General features: G+C 37.1%; 1 protein-coding gene and 1 pseudogene across 3 annotated transcripts in view; one reads left to right on the forward strand and one right to left on the reverse strand.

Moving 5' to 3' along the window:
- The window catches only part of MICU1 (mitochondrial calcium uptake 1), a 195981-nt gene that overhangs the window by 76558 nt on the left and 98074 nt on the right, over positions 1 to 21349 (reverse strand). Inside the window, exon 1 of one of the 3 annotated variants that reach the window (XM_069460025.1) lies at positions 125 to 190. The exons of the other annotated variants lie outside the window; for them this stretch is intronic. Within the exon in view, the coding sequence (XP_069316126.1) occupies positions 125 to 190 (66 nt within the window). Of the gene's footprint in view, positions 1 to 124; positions 191 to 21349 lie in introns of those variants that run through there. 3 annotated transcript variants of the gene reach the window in all.
- Positions 6142 to 7907, forward strand: LOC138376533 (sorting nexin-19 pseudogene; annotated as a pseudogene).

A 21349-nucleotide genomic window follows, 5' to 3' on the forward strand; every position in this document is an offset into this window, starting at 1 on the left:
ACAAATGGTTAAACACCAAAATGCAATATCAAAGTCACAAAATAATACCATATTTATTCAGGTCAACCTTTTAGAAATACGTAAAACCAAAAGATAATTTTACTATGGCTAGTAAAGATAGCACTTGTCTCTCTTTGTATTTTAACACTCTTTTTCTTAAATACTTCAGCTTTGCTTTCTTAGACAACATCCTCTTAGCCATACACTATTAATGTTGTTGCTCTGTTTCTTAAATATAGTATTATTTATCTGGGCAAGAAAGTCTGTCTAGAGTGAGACATATTGCTGCAAAGTAAGAAGTTGAAACTCTAAGGCTTTGTCTTGCCCTTACAACAAGCTAGCTTTCTACTTGTTCTTTCCATTGCAAATACAATTAGGAGTTCTGTGCATGTCATTCTGCCAACAAGGATAATTTCAAGCTGTTTTCTTATATTAGTTTACTCATTATCACTAAGGCTCTGTGGTAAGGTAGACAAGCATACTGTCAGCTATCCAGCCTTCTATTTCAGTCATGTCAGCTGCATACACAAATTACTGAGTAGAGTATACTTAAATGTTAAAATTAAGCTTAAGTTTAAAAAACAAAATGAAAAAATGCAAAGCTTGACAAGATGGTATATTTTCTTCCCCTTAAATGAATGATGAAAGCTCATCAAAGCTTCTTTGATGTTCCCAGATCAATCAAAATATAATTAATATACTTTGTGCATGGGAATAAAATACAAACTTAACAGCCCTCTTTTACCATGCTAAATGTTCTGGTAAAGAAAACTAAGTTGTTTACCTCCTTCCTTTGGTGCTTCAAATTTATATAGATCTAGAGAATAGACCAAAATAAATATCCTATATATCCTAGTAACATTGAATTAAAATTCCAGTTAATATCATTTTTACTAAAAAAGTAAAGATTATATATGGATTAAAAAAGTAAAAATGAATTTTGTACATTATGTGTAATTATAGAGAGTTCATATTCCCATCTTGCTCATGAATTTATCAATAGCAACACCTTCTGGACTTAAATTCCATTTTCAGATAGCTAGGCAGCTAGGCTGGTAAATTCCTAGTTTTTAGTTGCCTGGGTGAATCACGTGCCTGTCAGCTACAGTCGTCTGCCTCATTTGATATTGGCTTCCAAAAGGTTTGCTCCTTAGGCCACAACTACAATTGCTGAGAAGGATGCAGCTGGAGGAGTTAGATTTTTGTATATTTATTGCTACTTCTCAAATTTTCCCTAACTTGCCTGATTGTTGTCTTTTACTAAGGAGTTACTATGTGCTAAGCATTGAGCTAGATAATTTCAAGCTGTTTATTATTTGATTTTTGTACTTTCAATCCTGAAAGTTTTTATAAACAGGGAAGGAAATTGGGGCTCAAAGCAATTAAATGACTAGCTCAAAAGCACACAACTAATATGTGGCAGAACTGGAAGCTGAACTTAGGCCAACACTGATTCCAAAGCCTACAAACTTTTCATTATGTTCCACAGCCTCCAATATGAATACAGAGGTACTTATAATAATAAACACATACTCTTCCTGCTGACACGTTTTGACCTTGAAACAGAACAAAAATGACTCACTGGTTGTGTCAGTCTCTGCAATAGCTGAGAGTTCCACATTGCTCATCTCAAGGAGATATCCAATATCAAAGAAACATTGCATGTATTATGCTCAGTACTAAATGCAGACCCACAGGCAACATTAAATTCTCAGATAGATTTGTCATATGTCTTTTTGTTTTTTTTTGACAGGGTCTTACTCTGTTGCCCTGGCTAGAGTGCAGTGGAGTCATTATAGCTCACTGAAACCTCGAGCTCCTGGGCTCAAGTTATCCTCCTGCCTCAGTCTCCCGAGTAGCTAGGATTGCAGGCATGAGTCATTATGCCCAACCTGTCACATGTTTTTTAAAAAACTCTGAATATAAATCTCTTTAGACAGAAATGCACTCTCCTATTCTTCCTTACCGTCTCATACTTGGTCTACTTCACTCATGTATGTTATTTGCCTAATCCTCGTAGATACTTGAGATTGTAAAAATGGCAGACACTATGAAGCCACTGAAGGTTCTGAGCAGGAGAGTGACATAATCAGGCATTTATATAAAGGACTTCTCTGGCTACTATGTGAAGGATGAGTTGGAAAAGAAGAGTCAGCTTCAGAGAAGATCACAGAAACTCTTGTAAATGCTGAAAATGTGAATTGAGGTGACGGCAGTGGTAATGGAGAAGAGGGAACAAATCTGAAATACTTTAAGAACGTGGAAATTATATAACTTAATGATTAGTTAGTTGTGATGGGTTGAGATTGAAAAGGGATGACAGCATAACTGGCTTAGACTACTGGGTAGCTTCCATGTCATTAACCAACAGATAAAACAGATGTAACAGGTTTGAGAAATAAAATGAGTTCAGATGGGATCTGCTAAGTTCAAGGAGTCCATAGCTTATTCAGATGGAGATGTTCAAGAGATAGTTGGAAACACAGGTCTAAAGTTTAAAAGAGAGAGGTTAAAGCTGGGAGTTACTGGCATATATGTGGTTAGCTGCAAAGAGCCAGAAATGAAGTTGCCCAGGGAGAACTGAGGAATGAGAAGGGTGAGCAAAGAGGAGAATGCAGGTGGAAACCAATATTTAAGGTGTAAGGAAAGAGAAAGAAAGCAGTGACAGAGAAAGTGGCATCAGGAGGAATATAGTCCAAATTAATAGAAATAGAAAAAAAATTGGTGAGAGCCAAGTCACTGTGCTCCCATGAATTAAAGCAGGATTTCCATTCCCTACCTCCACTGATTATATAGGTTACATGGAGTGCTTAAAATTTTAGCTTTATAATAATCTTTTATTCTTACTGTCCAGTGAGTTTCATGAAGGCATGTACCTGGATCATTTAAATGACTGACTGAGTTATTCCAGCAAATCATAGTTAATATTTCCTCCTACAACTAAGGTTAAATTCATTTTACCAAAGTACATCCTGTACTGCTTAAGGTTTCTTGTCTTTTTATCCAATTTAGTTACTTTCAAACGGAGAACTTGCTTTATGTGGAGCTACTCATAATGCTTATTGAAGTATATAGGCTAACACTTTAGAGGCTGTGCTCCCGTGCTCTGGTTACTGCTCAAGCAAGTTGGGCAGCAGCCTTGCACATCCTCATTTGGGCCTCACCAGCCTATCAGGGAAGGTATTCCCAGGAGGAGCTCTCAGCCTGTTCAGTCTTCATCTGCAATCACGTCAAAGCATATGAGACAAACAAGCCCAAATTCAGCTTGCTTCAGTGAAACATGCTACACAGAATACGATGTCAAGCCATTCTCTTGTAAACAGCCTTCAGGGTAATTTTTAAATCTAGCTGTTTTGGAAAACTTTATGGTATCTTGTGTTTATGCTAACTCACAACCTGTTTCCACAGAAAGGTTCTGAGAGAGGAATTCTTTTAAAACCTAGGCTACTTGGAAGTGAACAGTGAGGCTTTCCCTCCCCTGCCGAAAATAGCATAAGTTTTTTCTATACAGTGATTTCCAAAATGATATTAACAAATGTTGGAACTAATTAAAACAATAAGATTCTATGCAAGGTTAATTACTACATATCTTTTACTTGAATTTGCGTAACAATCTTTGCTACTAGGATATGGAGCTACATTAGGTCTGTCCTGGCTAAGAATCCATGTTTATAATATTATTCTGTCATTAACAATAATGATAATAACATTAACAACTCTAGGCTGTTCCCTGAAGCACATTATTTTTTCTACTTTGCTTTAGTAAGAAAAAAAAGCATCTTTCTCTATGTGTAGTCAGTCAAATAATCAGATAGCAACAACACTAGCTGTCTTGAGACTTTCATGGCTGTTTCACTGACTGTTCTTTAATAGAAAATGCACAAGACTAGGGCTCTAATTCTGGCTCTTCTAACAACATGAATCATTTGCTGCCTTAAATTCCTTTTTTGGTAGTACTGACAGAATGATGAAAAAATGAATAGGTTAGATTCTAAACAAGTCTGTTATTTTCTGTTGGTTTGATTCTACCACAAAAGAATTTCTACCTATACCATTCCTGTTTAAAAATGATGCTGTAGGATAAATGAGGTAATTAATATGCAATATTAGAGAAATCTGAGTTAGGAAAAACTTTAGAATATGAGGCTCTACTCAATGATGACCTTTCTACTGAATTTGTAAGGATGATCACATAGCCTCTGTCTGGTTATTTCTGAGAGAGACGTCACCATTTCTGAGGCCTAAGCATTGCTGACCATATTAACTGAGATTTTTTTTTTTCTCATTCAGAGCCCAAATCTACTCTGTGTAGCTCCTACAAACTGTCATAGTTTAATTTTTTAAAAGAATAAAAAATATACCTGTTTCCTCACCTATATTACGGCCCTTTGAATAAATACACTATTATCATGTCTCTACTAAGGTTTCTCAGAAGCTGCTTTCAGAACTTCAACATCAGAATAGCCCTCCTCTAGGACACTTTAATGGTACTTCCCTAAATGCAGTATCCTAAATATAGTTAATTTTGGACGTGACGTCTTTTCTAGAAACAACAGGACTGCTTCTCTGCAGACTAATGGATTAGCATTATTATAAGGTCCTAGTATCTTGCTTTCTACATAACATTAGGGTTGGAGATTGAGGGATAAAATTCCATAAGATTATATTTCAAAAAACACCCCTCCCTTAATTCTTCCAAATGCTTCAAGGTATGATGGCTGCATATAGTCTGAAGGAAATCTTTCTGCCCTTCCTACAGTGTGGGGGGGAAAAAGTTCCCATGGTATGATGCGTTTTAGCTGTAGTATAGCATTTTCTTGGGATGATTTAGCTTCAGAATAAAATGAAAATATCATAAGAATATTATGTAATATTATTATTATATTAATTATCTATATATTATTCTAACTATTATTGTTATCATATTATTGTTGCACTATTATTTTAAATACACTTAAGCAATAGCTGACCAATTTTCTTTCCATTGACCTAGCTGGCTTGTTGAAATCTGATTTCCTTTCTGGTAGTAACTATTTTACTGATACTCTGATAATCTCAGCCTTTTCAGTATTTTTTAATAGTTTCACGATAAGTGCCATGTTAACACTATAGCTAACAGAATGATTTAAAAGATATGCACAAAGCCAAGAAATATTCCTTTTTATAAAGCTATATATTTTATATTTACTTTTTATATGCAGTTAACTGTGGATAAAGGCAAATTTATGTGAGGCAAGGCATACTGTGAATAACCAGCAGTTAATAAATTTAACTGGTACACTTTCTGCTACAACTCACAAGTCCCATAGTCAGGCTTGGCCTCATTTTTGTTTTGCAGAATTATCTATTAGCTGAAATATCCACCATTAATCTTTTTTTTAAATTTAATTTCCCATTCATGCTCCATCATAACCACTATTAATCTTGAAACTTAAAGTCAATGGAGATGAGTCAATGAGAGTAACTATGGCACTGTCCTGGAATTAGGCAAACACTCCTGAAATTGCAGGATCTGGAATGGCAAAAAAAATAAAAATAAAAATAAAATAAAAAAATAAATCCACATGGGAGTCAGCTGACAGCCCAGACAGAACCTGAGCTTCAAGAGTACACCTGCCCAGGTAGTAAGAGCCTGCGGTGGCTATAGGCTGAGGCCAGCAAAGAGGATTCTAATGAGTCTACTTTAGGTCACGTCTCAGCCTGGGCATGTCCCCCCCCCACCAGTGACATGTGACCCAGCCCTAGCCAGCACCGGCCTCCCTGAGCCTGCAACATGGCTCTTCGTCTGGGGCATTATGAAGGCTGCAGTTTTGCACAAAAGCAGTATCTAAGCTGAAAGGGGCTAGCTGGCTCTGTTGGCGGTAGTGAGGGGGAGAAGCAGAGCTGCTGCTGTCACTCCGCAGTGCCCATATGACTTCAAAGGCCCAGATCCCTGCCGGTTCCTTGAACAGCACAACAGATTTCCTTGTATCCAGGATACGGTTCATGCCCTTGTCCCTAATTCTGAAGTAAAAAACAAGGCAGTCATCTGAGGGAGCCACCTGATCCTCTCAGCCATGAAGACAGAGAAAGTACCCTCATCCCAGGGGAACTCAGCATGGTCTAGCTATAGCCAGAAGCTGAGAGTTGGGGTGCGGGTGGGGGATCTTGCTTGCCTGGCTCCTGGTCATCCCCCTTCTGGTAAATGTGTGGCTTCCATGCCTTGGGTCTACATTGCTAGTGATGCTGGGAGGATGGCTGGGGTCCAATGCCACTGTGAGGGGCTTCAGGTCAACTGTACCTAGAATGTTTCATCCCAATGGCCACCTGCTTTCTAAGTCCTGAGGCAAAAAGGCAGCTAGAACAGAAGAGCAACCACACTTTGGTTATCCTGATTCTTTGGGACTTTGTGTTATCCTAATATCACTTAGTGAGTCAGGAGCCAGCCTTTGAGGAAGAGATGGAGGTGGTGATGAAAGGGTTGGTCCAGGAGCTTTGGAGGATGAGCACGGTGGACAGTTGTGCTCTTGCCCAGAGAGTTCTGATTCTATGGTTGTCACTTGCAGAGCTATATTCAGGAAAAGGAGGCCACTGCAGGAGAGCAGAGTGGTACAATTGAGCCCTCCAAGCCCTGGGAGGCTTATTGCTAGGCTATTGCCCCACTTACTGCTGTGTACAGCCCCAGTGCTGAGGTCACCTTTTGTGGATGTGTTGCTTCAAGGGCTAGTGCCCAAGCCTCCCTTGGAGACTCAGACTGGATGCCATGTAGTGGCTGAACTCATTATTTGCAATGCAACCTTACCACTGATCTGTAAACTGTCAGATCCTGACTGCATCCACTTTGTACTCATCAGTATCTTTTCTAAGGCCAGAAATGATCTGGCAGAAAGGGTTAAACCACTCTGCCCAGCCAGTGCCCTGGAACAGCCCTCAGTGCTCACATCTGTTACTGACTGCTGAGGTAGAATGTCAGCCAGAAGTGAGCACCTCTTTTCCAACAGCAGCCTCAGTGCTCCTAAGTGCAGTGGGCCAGAAGGGACTGCAGGCCGCTGGCCTCTCCCCCACTGAAGTTGAAGAATGCCTGAAGCTATACAGGGATTTGGATGGGATGCCCGAAGAATGGAAAGTAGGAAATGACTCATCTCATTTCCTATAGCCAGATACTTGATGGCCCCTGTTCTTATGTGAGGATTCAGAGCTGAAGTTTCCACTATCTGAACTGGGCAAAGCAACCAACATGCTCATAACTTCAGGCAACTTCCTCTCTGACAGGATCCAAGATGTCTTGTATGCTCTAGGGGGTTTTCAGGCTTTAGAGCCTAAAGATGGTGAAGGAATTGAAGGAGCAGAGGCTGAGGTGAGACCAGGGACAGAAACAGAGACGGGACTGCAAATCTCCATGCTGAACTCCTGCCCAGAGATCCAGACTGACATAGCAGACAAGGAAGTAGAGCAAGGAGATGTCACTTTTCTTACAGCTTTGCTTGAGGAATCAGAAAGGTACTCCCCGCAACCTCCGACCTTCATGCTTAGAGTAGGATTTTGCCAATGGTGTGTGCTCCCTCTATTCTAGTCTGCACTGGTTCTGCTTTCCTCCTCTCCACCTGGTCTTCTCAGCTCAGCCTCGTTTAGCTTTGAGCATGAGCATCCAGATGACCCCGCTATCATCCAGAACCTTCGCATCACTGGCACCATTACTGCCCGAGAGCACAGTGGCACCAGATTCCACCCATACATGTTCTACACCGTGAGGCAGCCTTTGATGGTGAGAACAGCAGTGGCCTGCAGTAGTTGGCCTACCACACCATGAACTGCTGCTACCGGAATTCTTGATTCTGCAGCTTTGTCTGGAGGAGAAACCAGATTTAGGAAAGTTCATCAAACTCAGTTTCCCCAGCCCCAGACTGCCTGCTTGCTTTCACATATAGCCACTCTGATGTGAGAGCTTGGTGACCTACCAGGTTGTGGAAGGCACAGAGGAGAGGAATGAAGCATTGGGGGTCTAGGCTCCCCAAGTTTGCTTCAGGAATTTTGGCTTTTAGTTCCATCACATTTTTTCTGAGATAGTTCTTTGCCACTAAATGCTTTGATATAGGGCCTCACCTAGTTTAAACTTAAAAAAGGAACATTCACATTTTCACCTGTGCCCATAAGGTAGCGTGAGAAGTTAAATTAACTTTTCCATATTCATAGGTTGATCATTCTTAAATATTAAAATATTATCCAGAAATCCTTGCCTCCTTCTTTTAACAACCAAGCCTTTCTGCATGCTGTTTGACACCTCTAAGGAACAGGGAAAATAAAAAAATGTAATCAAATTTAACTCTAAAAACAAAAAACCACATGGGCTGTAATTAGTTACAGAAGACACTGTGTTATGAAATAAAGTTAAAATCAAGGTTCTTTCTTCTGGTTGTGTTAGAATTATCATTAAAAACTCTAACAATGTTTTGACTATACCAAAAGTTTTAGTTTCTTACCATTTAGTGATTTAATATGGTCAAACAGAAGTAATTAGACCATTTCCTAAATATGTTTTCTGTGGTTGTGCAGCTGTAAACTCCCATTAAGTTGTATAATACCACAGAGGGAACAAACTACATCAGTATCTTGCCATTTAAAATATATAGCTACCCACATGATGTACAGTTTGAAATGATAAAACGTTAAGAAATGTTCATTGATAACTTTGGGAATATAATATCTAGAAATTTCCTTAGTGGGAGAATAAGATGATAGGGCAATCAGAAATAGCTAAGGTTCATGATATGTAAATACATTAATCTAGTTATTCTTAGCCTTGCTCTTTTAACATAGAATAGGAAAAAAAAAATTCTCCTGGTAAAATGTCAAATGCTAAAGATAAAGAAAAATCTTCAACTATCCAGGAGAAAAATATATTAGTTATTAGAAGAAAGAAAATATTAAGTTGTGTCATAATTCTCTATAACACTTGAAAACTACAGAGCAGGTTCTATGGAGTCTTGAGGGAAAACAACTGTAATCTAAAATTCTATAAAAATGAAGTCATCATTTACTTACATTAGCAACAGAAAGTATTCTCAGACATGCAAGGACTTTGCAATTATATAATTCATATACCTTTCCTACTAAAATTCTCCAAGAAACAGTGGTAAACGTCTAGAGCAAGAGTTGGTAAAAGATGATAGGTAGTCTGCTGGCTAGCCAATTGTTTATGTATTGTCCATAGCTGCTTTTGAGCTACAAAGGCAGAGTTTAGTAGTTGCGACAGAGACATTATAGCCTACAAGCCTGAAATATTTGTTATCTGGCCCTTTAAGAAAAAGTCCGACAATTCTGGTTGAGGAAATTCTTCAGACAGCAACAAAGAAAACCAATCAAAATAAAGGAATAAAGACAGGAAGATGAGATACATTGAGATGTGAGCAATAAATTAGGTAAATAATAAAATCAGTAAAACAGTTGAGCTTCAATAATTAATAAAATAATATTAATAGCATCTGCCATTTATGAAATGCTTATTATGTATCAGGCACTTTATATGAATTATTTAATACTCCCAACCACCATGTGACATTGGTACTATTAATATCCATCCTGTTTAAAAAAAAAAAAAGGAAGCTAAGGTACAGAGTGCGTCCAGGGTCATAGAGCTAGGATTCTAATCCAGATAGTCTACTAGAGCATGCACTGTTAGCTATTACACCAAAATGGTTATAAAGTAATGAAATATGAAAAATACTTCTTGGAAGTGAAAATATGTAACATAAAATTATTTAAAAATAAAGGTAATTTAGAAAAAATACCAGATTATTAATGTTGCAAAAACTTAGTGGGGAGAAGAAAGTAAAAGGAAGATAAATTTCTCAACTTCCAATAGGAGACATTAAAACTTATGTATGGCTTCATTCTAGATAAAATGGCCACACACACAGAGATCTATATATACACATCTATATACATACACATATGTACGTCTGTGTGCATATTACACATACATATATGTATATATCTTTGTATGGATTTAATTCAAAGGTTACCACTAACAGCATATTGAAATTATCAGGGAGAAAAACCCAATGAATATAGGAAAAGACCTAAAAGAAAAAAGCAACAAAGCATAAAAAACATAAGGTGAAAGAAGGAAGACCAAATAAATCATAATAAAGTTAAATGAACTAAGCTCCTCAGATTGTATCAAATTATGTTATTTATAACAAACATACCTAAAATAAAATAACATAGGAAAATTTTTTTAAAAAGGGGAAATACAAGAAAACTAAAACAGGAAGAAAGCAGGGTAGTAATATTAACATAAGATGGAAACAAACTCAAGGCAGATGGAGTAATAAGAGCAAAAGTGGCTGGGCATGGTGGCTCACACCTGTAATCCCAGTCCTTTGGGAGGCTGAGATGAGAGGATCACTTGAGGATAGAAGTTCAGGACAAGCTTGGACCCTGTCTCTACAAAAAAAAAAAAATTAGCCAGGCATGGTGGTGGCGTGGGTCTCTAGTCCTAGCTACCTGGGAGGCTGAGGCAGGAGGACCACTTAAGCCCAGGAGTTCGAGGTTACAGTGAGCTACGATAGTGCCACTGCACTCTACCATGGGTGACAGAGTGAGACTGTCTCTAAAATAAATAAAAATAAAATAGAATAAAAAGAAGAGGCTGCTACCACTAGTGGAGCTATGCTCCCTCTTTCTAACAAGACCACTTTGTCAACCAGAAAGCTCCCACTGTTACATAGCCTCCTGGATGTTTCCTGGCTCTCGTCCTTGTAATTACAGGGAGAGTTATGGGGGTTGCTTTCCATGATGTGCTCCAGCTATGTCTGACCCAACCAAGCACACTTTTCTGCTCAGTGGCCAAGAGGATGGGGATTGAGTAAATTTGTTGTTTTTCTGCCAGAGGAGTTTCCCCATTAGATCTTATTTTAGATTACATTTACACTGTGTAGTACCAGTGGTATGTGTGCCCATGTTCCCTTTGCACAACACAGGGGAAAAAGTAATTGTGTTGGATGAAGAATTTCCTAGAAGGCAGTGAATTTAGTTTACTTTGACATTTCACCAAAGACTAGTCCTTTCCCTTCAATTTGTCTTGGTCCGGATCTACGGCCTTCCTCCCTTTAGTGGAACGAGCCCAAGGAGGAAGGAAGCCCGATGTGTTTAACTGTTCCACCACTGGAAAGCCTAGGGAGCCACGCACAAAACAGAATTATGAACAGGGTTAGTCCTATACAAAGATAAAGAGGGAGTTCCTGATGAATCTAGCATAGAACAAAAAGACAGATGACCCTGCCTGTGAGAACAATGTTCTTAGGATAAAACAATGCTCTGCTTGAAACACTGTCATTTCTAGGTGCTGAAACAAGTTATATTATTTACCTATTTTGCAATAAATGTCAACAGATAATGTTATTCTCTTACGTTTGTAAGGGAATTTCTTTTCATTAGAATCAAATACAGTTGGATATTACTTTACACATAGCCTAGACTTAAAAAGAATCTATTTAAGGAAATATTGTAGTGATTACTTCTGTGGAAAAAGAATAATTATCCTTTAATTTACCTGCTTTATAAATCTGGGTTTTGAACCATAAATTTTCTTAAAATGAGGCATCCAAGACCCTCTCTCTCATGGATTCATATTTACCCAGTTTAAAAGCAACTCCGTGACAGGGGAGTGAACACAGGAAGACTGAAGTTAGTTATGTTATTGTCTAGGGGCCTCATGGGGTTAAAGTATCTAATCTGGTCCTAGATAACAGATTAGACATCCAAAGTATTTGGCCCATGGAGGTACTTTAGGTACATAAATTCATTTAACTGTAATGCCAAGTCTTTTATGTTTTTTCCTTATAAGAATCTAACATCCTTTTCTTTTTTATGTCTGCATACTGAGATATTTGTAAAATGGACTTTTGAAAGTCTACAGTACCAGCAAACATAGAAATGACTAAAAGACAGGCTTTGCAAACACTAAAAATAATTATAAGGGGCGTTTAAAAAAAAGAGAGAAAAGTTTCAAAAACCATCAGAAGAGCTTAATAAACTATTCTTACCACTCCAAATATCCTTAACTATTAATGTGAATTAGCAGTACTTAGAGTAGCTACCCCCTTTTCACTGTGTAAAAAAAAAAAAGAAAAACAATAAGTGTAGTGAATTCTAGTAACTGCCAGTATCTGTGTTTTCCTTAAAAGGGACAGTGGTAGGAAAAGCACATAGGGCCTCATAGGCCACTGTAAATACAGTCTTTATTCCAAGACAGATTGGAAGGCTTTAGGGAATTTTGAGTAAAGGAATGAGATGATCTTATTGAAATTTAACAAGATCATTCTGGCTGCTGTATTGCAGTAGACTACAGAAATGCAGGGGTGAAAAAGGGAAGACCAATTAGGAAGGTATTGAAATAATCCATGTGAGATATGAGAATGCCTTGTGTAAGAGTAGACTATTTTTAAAGTGTATATGTATGCATGTGTATGTGTGTATACACACACATATGTATTTTTTCTTTTCCCAAAACAGAAAAATGTAATAGGTATATTTTGACTCATCAATATATTATGAACATTTTTCTATGCTAATAAATCTCTGTACAAAGATTACATTAAGAACTATATTAAATTTCATTGCACAGATTTATTTTAATTGGTTCAGCCACTTGATATTTGAGTTCTTTCCAGTTTATTTTTTGACCATCAACATCATTATACATGTGATTATTTTATTAGCCTAAACTTTCAGAAAAGGAACTGCTGGACCAAAGGGTAAGCACTTCATGAAAGTGCTTGATAAACACTGTCAAAATTTTTAAAAAGTTGTGCCAATAATTTATGCTCTCACCGATACCATATAGTCAATTAAATTTAAGTGTCAATTCTGATAGTTAATTCTTGTATACAAATGGTTTGGGGAACACTATGGATTTGGTAGTCAAATGAAAAGAGGTAAATTGTCTCTTCAAAGAGATAATCAACCCTAATCTTTATCTCAGTTTCTTAGAATTCTTTAGACCTTTGAGGGGTCTAAGCTTAGGAAAGACTTTACCTTATATAGTTTTGGGGACTGAGCCCATCTTCTGGCCAATTTAACCTTAGGGCAGACTCAGGGGTAAAGCTGCCCAAGATGCAAGGTACATAAATAATGCAAGCATTTTGTATAGCTCCTAGACAAATTTCTGTGATTTACTGGTCTACAGTCAGTCACAGGGTAGCCAGGACCCCATTAAAATAGAACGAGGGCAATTAAGTTGCTATTCCCAGCAGCACTTATTGGGAGGAGCTAGACAGAAGACCCATGTTTCTACTCTAACAAATTGCGAGCATTAAAAAAAAAAAAACACTACGAAATTTAATGTATAGTTTCTGAACAGGCTTAAAATTCATATTGACTCAGTCTTGCCAGTGTTTCAAAATTTTAAGACAATGAAACTACATGAGACAGTTACTATGAACTTATCATTAGGTACGGTCACTACAATGGCTAAAAAGAGCTCTTTGTTCTTTATTGTACCTCAGTATGATTTATTTATTTAATGGCAATTGGCAAGGTTTTCTAAATAATATGAAACACTACATGTTAAGAATCTGAGCTTAAAAACTTCATAAGAAGACTGAGAGATTTTCTAAATTCCTCCGGTCAGGCTTTAGCTCTACAGGCACTTATTCCTTCTAGCAACTGCTTTTCTTTCATTTATATGTTTTCTAGAAAATATATTTCAGCCCTGATTCTCAAAAAAAAAAAAAAAAGACATATAATTTCACACCCGAAGGAAAGAAATAGCTGATGTTTCTAGTTCATAGCTTATCTCTGAGCTTTATCTCAGCCTCAGTTACTAGATGACTTTCAGAGAGCTGCCAGAAAGAGTTTTTCATTTAAACTGGTCTTCCTTACACTGTAATTTGACAGTTGTGCTACAGAAAGAGTATTCAATGCCAGAGATGTCAAAAAGCTTGGATTTCCCAAGAGTTCCTGGGTGAGATTCTAAAAGGCAAGTCAGTGCTTTACTCTTGCATTAAGGTCAAGTTCTACTTCAGGAATATACTCTCTTCAAATTCATGTTACTATTTTATGCCTAAATTACATTTGCCTATGTGATAGACCCCTAGCTGTATCTTTAGAGATCTTAAAAAAAATCATCTGCTTGAATTTCATTTCATTCTATGTGGTTTTTTTCCATACCATGTGCTCAATAGCCAAAGTGACAATTTATGCCAAGATGCAACTTATTGCATAGATGCTTAGAACTAGATGCTTTAATAAAGAAATTGGATTTTTTTTTAAAGCCAGTCAAATTTAACAGTGGGGGGTTGAATACCAACTTTAGTGACATTAATGTTAGTAAGTTCTGATAACCAAGAAATTGAATTTTTGTAAATTAACCTATGCTAATTTCAAGGACCCTTTTATATGTGACTAAATTTGATATTTACCCCAAAACTATCTGTTTTTCAATTTAGTGTTCAAATAGAAAAATTTAGCTATGCTAATTAATTTTGTAGCTTTCATAATATATATACACATAGAGAGTAACTATTCCTTGAAAACATTTTTAAATACTAGGCAAGGATGCTGAGGGTACTTGGAGCAATATAAAATTATAGTATCTATACTATGTAATAATAGATATTGAGTCTGAAATATTGAGTTTTAGATATTGAGTCTGAAATACTATGCACAAAAAAAAAAATGAAAAGAAAAATTCTTAGATATTTATTTAGCCGACAAATATATCTGTACCAGATATTGTACTATATCAATATCTTCTCCAGAATGGGCAGTAATTAGGCAAAGCAGTCAATGACAAGCACTATTTCTTGCCTTGATTCCCTTTGTACACCCTTCAAATTCCCCAGCACAACAAACATGCATTTTCAAAAGTTGTTTCAGGGGCAGCTAAGCAACACCCTGTAAAGCCTAAGCATAACTAAACACTGTGAAGTTCCAGGTTTTAGTGAAAGGTCCAGCTATATAGATGTGCCAATACATTTGATTCCAGTCCAGCTTCTAAGAGGCAAACAATGTGAAAAAGTGGGGCTCATAGGCCATAAGTAAACCTCATCTTTAAACATCATCAATTATTGAGGCTAAATTCATGCAGAGCTATCCCAACCATCAACAGAACAAAAATAGGACAGAGTAGAGGCTGAGGAGAATAGGACAGAAGTTAAAAGAGTTATAAGGGACTAGGATCAGGGCAATTTTCTACAGTTTGCTGTAGGGTAATGAAGGGGAGGCTAAATATGGCAGAAAGGTACACCGAGGTCCATTTGACAATGTAATCCAGGGTACAGAGATAGATGGGTGGCTGGGTCTCCTTTCTACTTGGAAGGGACTCAGAGAAGCCACATCCCAAATACTCTTTTATTCAAACAGTTTTAGAATCACTACTAGTAGCTGAATACAATGTTAGGTACTTTGGGGATACAAAGCCATGTGACATAGTTCCCACTTCAAGATATAAGGCCGGGCGCGGTGGCTCACGCCTGTAATCCTAGCACTCTGGGAGGCCGAGGCAGGTGGATCGCTCGAGGTCAGGAGTTCGAGACCAGCCTGAGCAAGAGCGAGACCCCGTCTCTACTAAAAATAGAAAGAAATTACATGGACAACTAAAATATATATAGAAAAAATTAGCCGGGCATGGTGGCGCGTGCCTGTAGTCCCAGCTACTTGGGAGGCTGAGGCAGTAGGATCGCTTGCGCCCAGGAGTTTGAGGTTGCTGTGAGCTAGGCTGATGCCATGGTACTCACTCTAGCCCAGGCAACAAAGTGAGACTCTGTCTCAAAAAATAAATAAATAAATAAATAAATAAAGATATTATTTAGTGATACCCTATCTACTGCCTAAATTTTCTTCAATTAGAGATTATTTTGAATTAACAAGGATTTTCATGCAAATATCTCTGGAACTGTTATGGAGCATCATAATTCATTCACAATTTTAATGTAAAAATTGTTTTTAAATTACGATTTTTTAAAAAAACTAAAGCCCTAGTTGAGATTGCTAGGAGAAGGGTAGTTTTGAAGAGGGGAGAAGAAGGAATAGCTCAATATGTTAGGGCAGAGAATTCAGCCTATTCTGAAGTTTTACTTTTCCTGCTCTATTAACTTTCTCCTACCAATAAATGAGGCCTAAGAAAGAGGGAAGCCTTTGGATTTCCTCACCGCTTCCCCATTTGGCTTTCCTTTCTGAGAGCCTGAGGAGCACAAAAGTAGAATCAAGGGCAGACCTTTTCTCTCTTCTCCAGCTCCCATGTAATTCTCAGACACCACAGGGAATTGATTCTATGGAAAAGTAGCAGAAAGTTTTATAGGCCAACATAAGCCATTAAGAGAGGACAGCCCATCAACTGATGAGTGGATAAAGAAAATGTGGTGTGTGTACACACACACACAGACACCATGGAGTATGTCTCAGCGATAACAGAGAATGAAATGATGTCTTTTGCAGCAACTTGGGTAGAGCTGGAGGCCATTACCCTAAATGAAGTAACTCAGGAACAGAAAAATAAATGCCACATGTTCTCTCTTATAAGTGGGAGCTAAACTATGGCTACACAAGGACACACAGAGTGGTATAATGGACATTGGAGACTCAAAAGTGGAGAGGTTGGGAGGGGGATGAAGGATGAAAAATTACCTACGGGTACAACGTACACTATGTGGGTGATGGGTACACCAAAAGCCCAGACTTCAATACTATACAATATATACATGTAACAGAATTCAACTTGTACCCCCTAAATCTATTAAAATTTTAAAAAAGGAAAAAAAAAAAATCAAAAACGAAAAAAAAATTTTTAAAAAGAGAGAAAAAAATATATGGAGACATAATTTTGGTGGCAGCATCAGTCCATATAGCACAAAGAGACATTTCTGACCACCTCATTCTCAACTCTTTCCTTCTTTCTTTTTTTCTGGATATAAGAAGGAAGGAAGGAAGGGGGGGAAAGGGAAGGGAAGGAAAAGGAAGGAATTCCTTCCTCTCCCCTCCTCCCCTCCCCTCCCCTCCCCTCCCCTCCTCTCCTTTCCTTTCCTTTTCTTTTTGAGACAGGATCTTGCTATATTGCCCAGGCTAATCTGGCACTCCTGACCTCAAGCAATCCTCCTACTTCAGTCTCCCAAGTCTCTGGGATTATAGGTATGAGCCACCACGCCCGGCCTCTTTTCTTTTTAGAGCAAAGACTCATCCTGACTAATGAAAGGGTAGGGTTCCAGAAGTCATGTGTCCCTAACCAGATTTCCATAATATTTGATGTGAATATTAGAACTTTTAGAATATTAGAATTTTCAAAAAAATAAAAATGGATCAATTCAAATAAAACCCAAGTATGAAAGGCTAATAAGGAGAATCTCAAGCTTAAAATACATTTAGATATTATTTTTCTTATAACCACACTTTGCTTCTTTTGTTTTCCCCTCAGCCTTGTTAACTCTTAGAACTAATCCCAAGCAATTACTGCCAAAGGATAAATTTCCTTTTGCAGAGAAAGAAAGTATTTGAATCTTCAAGTATAGTCATAAGCAGATAAGGGAGATTAAACACAAGTGCCACTTATTTCTCGCTCATCTTGTGTGGTTGTTGATACAAAAAAATGTGAATATTTCAACTTTCTGTAACAGCTGGGGCTACTAAAATGCATAGTGTTCTCAAACGCATCTGATTCAAAATGAATTTAATATCATCTATAAATACTGGATATATTTAAAAGTATTATTTTATTGTTTAGACAGAAGTTGCATTATTATAAAACCAATGAATTAACCATGAAAACAGGTTATGCTAGAGAAGGAAATTACTGCTAAATAACACATTGAGATACTTTTGGCCTTACAACTTGCAAGTGAGTACTTCTGAAATTCTAAGCACCTCTTATAAGGCTAAAATTACACTAAAGATTCGTCTTTCATTATCTTTGTCATAGTCCTCATAATGACAATTTAGCAATAGCAGATAATCCCCAGACATAAGAAATTATAAAGATTTTCTCTATCACATCCCGAAATCTGATGTCACAGTAAAAAGGATTTGCAATTATAACTGTTGATAGATCTCAGCTTTAGGCCTTGCTCATATTTTTCAACAGATCACTTGACCTGAAAAAATGTATTTTCATCTATAACTTCTATGACATTTTCATTAGATGGAATGGACTCATCAGCACAACGCTTTCTAAGTCACATTCACTTTGTGATCTATTCTTGACCAGAGCACAGCAAGAGAAATAAAATATTATACAATTTTACTTGAATGCTATTATAGTTTCTCAAAAGGTTTGTGTATTTGTATGAAACATGCATCATGATGAGGATGTGGTTTAACTTTCAGTAAATCAAATCCAGCTATTGTGAAAATGCAGAATTCAATTTCTCCACTGATTCTCTGAAATCTAAAGAGGGAATCAAAATGAGAATACGCTGGATTATGCCTGATTTTCACTAGGACTGTCCCCAAACTTTAAAGCCCAGAGTACTGAATGTGCCATAGCCATTTTTTGCTTTTGGTTTGTCTGGTGGCTTTTCAAAAATTAGCTGTAAACATTAAGAAAGATGCTAAATAACCAGCCTTTGTAAATGTTTTATTATTGCCTCTCCATCTCCCCATCAAGCTATCTAGAATTGTTTTCATGTTATTGGTGTACAGGGTTAATAATTTTAGTTAGAACACATATAAAGACAAAGAACACACAAAAATATTTCATAATTGTCAAAGGTCAAGATCCAGATTATACTATCATTACCTAGTGGATCTTAGCATTAGTAAGAATGATCCAAATCAATAAATAATAATTAGTATTCCAGATAAATCCTGATAACCCTTCTCTATACCTAGTTATGGAGAAAAATCTCTGACTTCTATTATAAGATTTAAGACCATAACCTAATGTTGCAGTTGGTTAATGCAGATAATTAAGCCATTAATAACCATGCTTGTGTATTCTCACTCAATTCTTATTAACCTACTTTAAGGATCAGAGGTTCTTCGGAAATTATTTAATAATAATTATTAATATTCTCTTCATCTTGCCTAGAATGAATGTGAATTTATTTTATTAATGAGTAGTTATCTAGTAAATACTTAATAATCTACTCAATACAGATGCTATGGCTCATGCTGGAAATTCTTCAAGTTAATCCATCAAAGCTGATCAAAGAGATAGGATATAAAGCAACAGAATTTGTGAATTAGGAATAAAGGGGGATACAAATATACAAATTCTGAATTATCATAAGAAACCAAGCTTGTTTGGAAATAAATTAATTAAAATGCACATTTTCCTCACTCCACTGGTACTGGATACAGACTGAAGACATCAACAGCTGCAAGGACTATCTTCAGTTTAGGATATCAACAGCAAAGTAGAGTCTTATGCTTACTAAATTTTTTTTTGGATAAAATGAAAAAAACGCATATTTTATATTCTTGCCTTGTTACCTTGCCACAATGCTTAATATAGACATGTTTGTAGTGAGTATCATTATAAATTTGTGATCAGTCATGTAGCTTACATTCTAAGTTGGAAAATGGATAACACATAAGATAAAAAAATAAATTAAAGCTGAGCGCAATGACGTGTACCTGTACTCCCACTACTCGGGAGGGTGAGGCAGGAGGATCATTTGAGCCTAGGAGTTTGAGACCAGCCTGGGCAACACAGTGCTACTCCCATTTCAAAAAATAGAGAAAAAAATTATACAGAACGTTAATAGTGATAAATGCCAAAGTGGAAAAAAAAAAAAAAGCAGGAAGGAGTTTAGGAGGTGTGTATGTATGTGTGTGTAATGGGATAAAAGGTGTTTTAATGTTTAGGTTGGCCAAGGAAGGCCCATTATCCACATCACAGATGGAGAAAAGCAAAAAATACATGCCATTGCTTATTGTAAACACAAGATATTTCTGCCAAATTGGTTGTTATTCTGAATGTGAGTCCCATAAACTCTTATTTAGAAAAAAATCAAACTTCCACAAAGTTTAAATAAGAAAAACTAACTGTATTTAATGGGGGAAATTATATTGCAAAACATGCTTTCTTTAGAAAAGCAGCTTTCTTAATTTTATTTTTAGGAGAGGTAATTATAAATTGGGAAAGAAAATGAATGATTTACTATATATAGTTGTTGAATTTTATTTTAAACAACATAGTAGAGTTTATTTGGTGCTTTAAGGTTTCAAGTTTCAATCCATTAGAGCAGAGTGTTCATATTCTTCAAAATGATGGTGACTTCTTGAACACCCTTGAGTCCATTAACTTTGGATGAAAACAGCTAATCAGAATTGTAACAGTCCTGCATCATCTGGGTGACGCCCTTTGCACTGTTGTAGCTGGTTTTCTGTGGCTCCTGCTGTCCACCACGGTACATGAATGAATATGTTAATGCAGTTTCCCTATTCCCAAGCCAGTCCCTGGCAAAACTTTTGATCCTTAGGGTGTTACATTCTCTTTTGCAGGATGACTTTGGAACCATTTAGTGTATTTCGACTGTACTGATCCCTTGTTATGCACAAGGAAGAAGATCCACTGAGTGCCTCATTTCCTGTTGTCCTAACAGCAATTTGAACATGGGAAAGAACTGATCTTAGTCTAATTTTTGTGGCATATTTTCCCCATGGCTTGTTAGATAAAGTAGACAATGTAGTGTGCAACTGCAAGGATGCTTGAACTGCACATTATCTACAGGAGAGTTTAGGACCAGCCTTTCCGCAGCTCAGCCTTAGAGAAAAAAGAAGCACTAAAATAAGTTATGGCTTATTACTGCTGAAAATGTGACCACAGCAGTAAAGCCAAGTATTAACAATAGAAGTCCAGATGCTGGGGTTGGCCTGGGTTCAAATCCTGAATTGTCTACTTACTTGCTGTGAGAATAGGGGCAAATTTTTTAAAACGAATCATCTGTAAAATGAAAATAACAACAGTACTAACATTACAGGGTTGATGTAAGGAAAATATATGTCATTGCAGTTCCCGAAGGAGAGGAAGGAGGGATCATGGAGAAAGTATCTGAAAAAAATAATGGCTGAAAATTTTCCAAATTTGATGAAAAGTATAAACCCACAGATCTAAAAAAGCTCAATGAAACTCAAGGCAAGAACCATGAAGAAAACCACATCATAATAGAACAAAACTGCCAAAACTACACGAGTGGTTCTCAAACAGGGATGATTCCTCTCATCCCATCCCCTGGGAGACATTTAGCAATGTCTGGAGATGCTTTTGTTTGTCATAACTGGGGATGGGATAGGCTGTGCTACCGGCATCTGGTGGGTAGAGGTCAGGAATGCTGCCACATATCTTACAATGCACAGAATAGCCTTTATAGTAATGAGCCATCCTGCTCAAAATATCGACAGTGCTAAGGTTGAAAAACCCCAAAGGCATATA

This window comes from Eulemur rufifrons, chromosome 28 (genome assembly GCF_041146395.1).
Source record: "Eulemur rufifrons isolate Redbay chromosome 28, OSU_ERuf_1, whole genome shotgun sequence".
NCBI lineage: Eukaryota > Metazoa > Chordata > Mammalia > Primates > Lemuridae > Eulemur > Eulemur rufifrons.